Source organism: Lactuca saligna, chromosome 9, assembly GCF_052625555.1.
Source record: "Lactuca saligna cultivar CGN05327 chromosome 9, ASM5262555v1, whole genome shotgun sequence".
Taxonomy (NCBI): domain Eukaryota; kingdom Viridiplantae; phylum Streptophyta; class Magnoliopsida; order Asterales; family Asteraceae; genus Lactuca; species Lactuca saligna.
Window position 1 is genome coordinate 3017830 of NC_136425.1, and position 3707 is coordinate 3021536.

Below are 3707 nucleotides of genomic sequence, written 5' to 3' on the forward strand. Positions count from 1 at the left end.
CCCATCCTATCCAAACTATCACCCAACCTTATCCCTCAACTCTTAACCCATTATATCTTACCATACCACACCATTTTAACCCACCTACCTACCTACCATACCCTACACCAACAAACTTTCACAATTTACTCGCTACCTACCTTATCCGACCCCACCCTTATCACTCGTTCCCACCCATCTACCCATACTACCCTACCCCACCAACTCACCCAACACTACACCCACTCACCCATCTTTACCTACCCACACCCACACCTATTGTACCTCACCCTAAAGTGGGGTGTGGTGGGCATTGAAGGGTTAAGGGTTGGTTGGGTGGGGTGCGTGGTGGTGTGTGTAGGTGGGTAGGGTAGGTGTTGTGGGTATGATTGTCGATAGTGTAGGATGGATGAGGGTGGAGATCGGTGTGTTAGGGTAGGTAGCGTTGGGTTAGTACGGCTGGGATGTGTGTATGTGTTTATTATTTGAAATAACATAAAGTGGCAAAACGCGTTTTCAAAATCTCTACAGAAAAAAAAAAAAAAAAAAAAAAAAACAGGTTTCCATGACTAAACAAAGTTATCAAAGTACCAAACTTTAAATGCAAATGATAACAAAGAACATTTGAAATGTATTTAAAATACACATGAAAGTTAATGGATCATGTTAGTAAAAGTTGTTATGACAATACATAACTAAAATCTATTATGATAGCACAAACTTATTGAAAACCTTAATTCAAGGTGGCAATCTCAGCAAATTCATACAATAATAATATTTACATTTTTAGTGAATGATGAAGAAAAACATCTAAAACGTGCACACATTTATAAAACCACACAAAACATATTAAAGTTTTGCCACAACGATATTGTTATTATATTTTGATTCAATACATTAAATGTTTATAGCCTGTTTCGTCCCACACCTAAACATGTATCATCTGCCAAACGAGTTTCTAAAAAGACATGGTCAACTAATTGGGGTTTGGGCATGTGAATCTTTGTTGCAAACTGATTCAGTAAATGAGTTGAATTAAAAAAGGTGTAAAACTTAACATGGCAACCGAAGGAGAAACAATTAGATATAAGAAGAAGAAAGAGTATGATATGAAACCGCTACAAAATTACAACACTCAAAAGTTCAATAGTAAAGGGATAGTAGTATGGTTTCCACCTTCCTAACAACTAAGAAGAAGCAGAAACCATATTTTTCATGTTTTTCTAGTCAACATCCAAAGTCTTTGGAGCACACACCATAACCATGTCCATAAATGGTCTTTTTCCTAAATCATCCAAATTCAACAACAACTCCAAAGAGCATCGACTGTATCTATGAGCTTGTTGCAGCAGCTTCCTTCTTCTCCTCTCCTGCTTCCTTGCTGGTTACACCCGTCTTTGTTTCAGCTTCTTGACCTACACAGCAGTCACAGTTAAGTAAATCCATACATCACTTAATGAGAAGAAGAAGAAAAAAAATATGTTAACAGGTAGGTTAGGTTTTACCTTCATCATCACTGTCTTCAAGGTCATCACCCATAGAGAAATCACCCATGTCAGGCATGCCCATGCCGCCCATACCAGGCATCCCCATGCCGGGCATCCCCATGCCACCCATTCCAGGCATCCCCATGCCGCCCATACCAGGCATACCCATGCCACCCATGCCAGGCATACCTCCCATGCCTCCCATGTCACCGAATTTCTGTATGAGGATGAGTCATTAGTGATATATAAAAGAAAGAAACTTTAATAATAATAATAATATTTTAAGAAACTATTTTCTTACTGAGAAATCCATTCCTCCCATGTCAAGGTCAGCAGCAGGACCTAAGAAACATATTTAATTAAAAATTGTGAGCATACAAATATACATAACATGATTATATATGAAAACGGTGGATGACACAATTAGTAACAATCACCATACCTGCATCATCATCTTCATCAACCCATTTGTCCCAATCAACTTTCACATAATGTGGAGTCTTGCCATCTCCAGACAGAAGTTTGTTCCACCATTTCGCCTCTGCTTTCTCCAAAATGCAAAACACACTTCTCTCCCCTATATTGATTTTGCTCTCCTACGTATCCACAATATCATGATTAGTTTAAAAACAAAGGTCAAAATGATATTAGATACAAAGATGGCTGCTTACCTCTACATTAACTTTGTCAAAAAGCTCAAGCTTAAGATCATACTCATGCTGACCAGCTGAAGCAGAGAATGTAAAAACACCTTCTGGAGCAAGATTCACTTTTGCATCTTTTGTATCCGCCAATAAAACTGTGATATAAACTTTATCCTCTCTCTGAGCCCACTTAACTTCTGGATGACGACTACAAAGCTCAAGATATTTTTGAGTTTATTAGGATATACCAATAATTGAAGCAAGCACAAGGAAGCAAAAGATAAGCCAAACATGATAAATAAGACACAAAATGAACCTCTCTAAAAGAAGGAATACTATGTTCTATTTATACATCAGGATTTCGTTGTACCAAAATTCTATTATGGTCCAATTATTGGTCAAAAGGTCCACATGAATCTTTACAGTATACCACACAGAAAGGAAACAAAACCACATAAACATTTTCCACCAAAGGATCTTGATAATCAGGAGAGAGTGAGAGACCCATGCTAATCGAACATGTAACTTTCAAAGGCCAAAGCATGAACACAGAATAATTGCAAAAATATTATCACAACTAACAAATTAAATAAAAGAAAACTAATCTGTAACTAACAAAATGCAAAAAAAATTCACAACCATGGAACAAATTGTCCAAAAACAACTAGTTGTCGTGTGAACTCATGAGTCAACCCCTAAATTTGACTCCCAGTTGACAATGATAATCTAAAAGCGAGAGACATATATACTAATCAAGTACTTCACTTTTCCAGGCCCTAAAACATGATTACAGGAGAGCAAGTCAGATAAGCGACATCGCAGCAACGGTGAAGTACAAATAAATTACGACCATCAAACAAATTAACAAATAAACAAAATTATCCGGTCCAAGTCAATGTTTCAACTCCCAAAAAGAAATCCAAGCCGCTATTCTGCTAATCCTTTTAGGGGAGACACAGATGATAATACATGTACTAAACTTACAAAAACCAAGAACATGATTACTTAGGAATCATATGAGATTTCATAAAAAGGTAAAATACGACACAATACAGCATCAAACAACGAAGTACAAAAAGGACAACTCAAGATCGAAGAAAAATTAGATTGAAACCTGCAAAAAAGTAGGAGGAACAGAAGGTTACCTCATCTTTGTATCCGGAAGAGGAAAGAAGAAAGTAAAGAAAACCCTAGAAACGCTGTTGAGTTATGAGTACTGATAAAGAGTATCGTGATTACTTCACTCTTAAACCCTTGAGAAATTCCTAACGTGTGTGGGCGTAAACCGGGAAAGTACTGTGTACGTTGGGCTTTGGTCAAAACCATATTGAAAAATTAGGCCCAATCCTTTTAGGCAATTCTGTTTTGGGCCTCCAAAAGTCATCATTATTTAATTTTATTGGACTTCACTTCAGGTCACTTAGACCTTAGACCTTAGAGGTTGGTTTACTATGTATTTTTATTTTTTATTATTATTTTTTTTTTAAATGAGCATCATATCATTATAGATGAAAGCTTTTTTTTTTTTTTTTTTTTTTTTTTATTATTTTTTTTTAATATATATAATTATATGAACGGTAGTATATTTTCACAACTT

The 3707-nt window shown here is 36.2% G+C and overlaps 1 protein-coding gene across 1 annotated transcript; it reads right to left on the bottom strand.

Annotated features, from left to right (window-relative positions):
- Positions 1–1038: 1038 nt before the first annotated feature.
- On the bottom strand, positions 1039–3381 carry LOC145015720 (HSP20-like chaperones superfamily protein). Its single transcript, XM_078974193.1, has 6 exons — positions 3256–3381; positions 2138–2318; positions 1909–2062; positions 1768–1808; positions 1485–1683; positions 1039–1394 (listed from the first exon to the last, which is right to left on the bottom strand). Exons 1-6 carry the CDS (start codon positions 3258–3260, stop codon positions 1312–1314), a joined length of 663 nt encoding a protein of 220 aa, XP_078830319.1. The 5' UTR covers positions 3261–3381; the 3' UTR covers positions 1039–1311.
- Between the last annotated feature and the right edge of the window lie 326 nt (positions 3382–3707).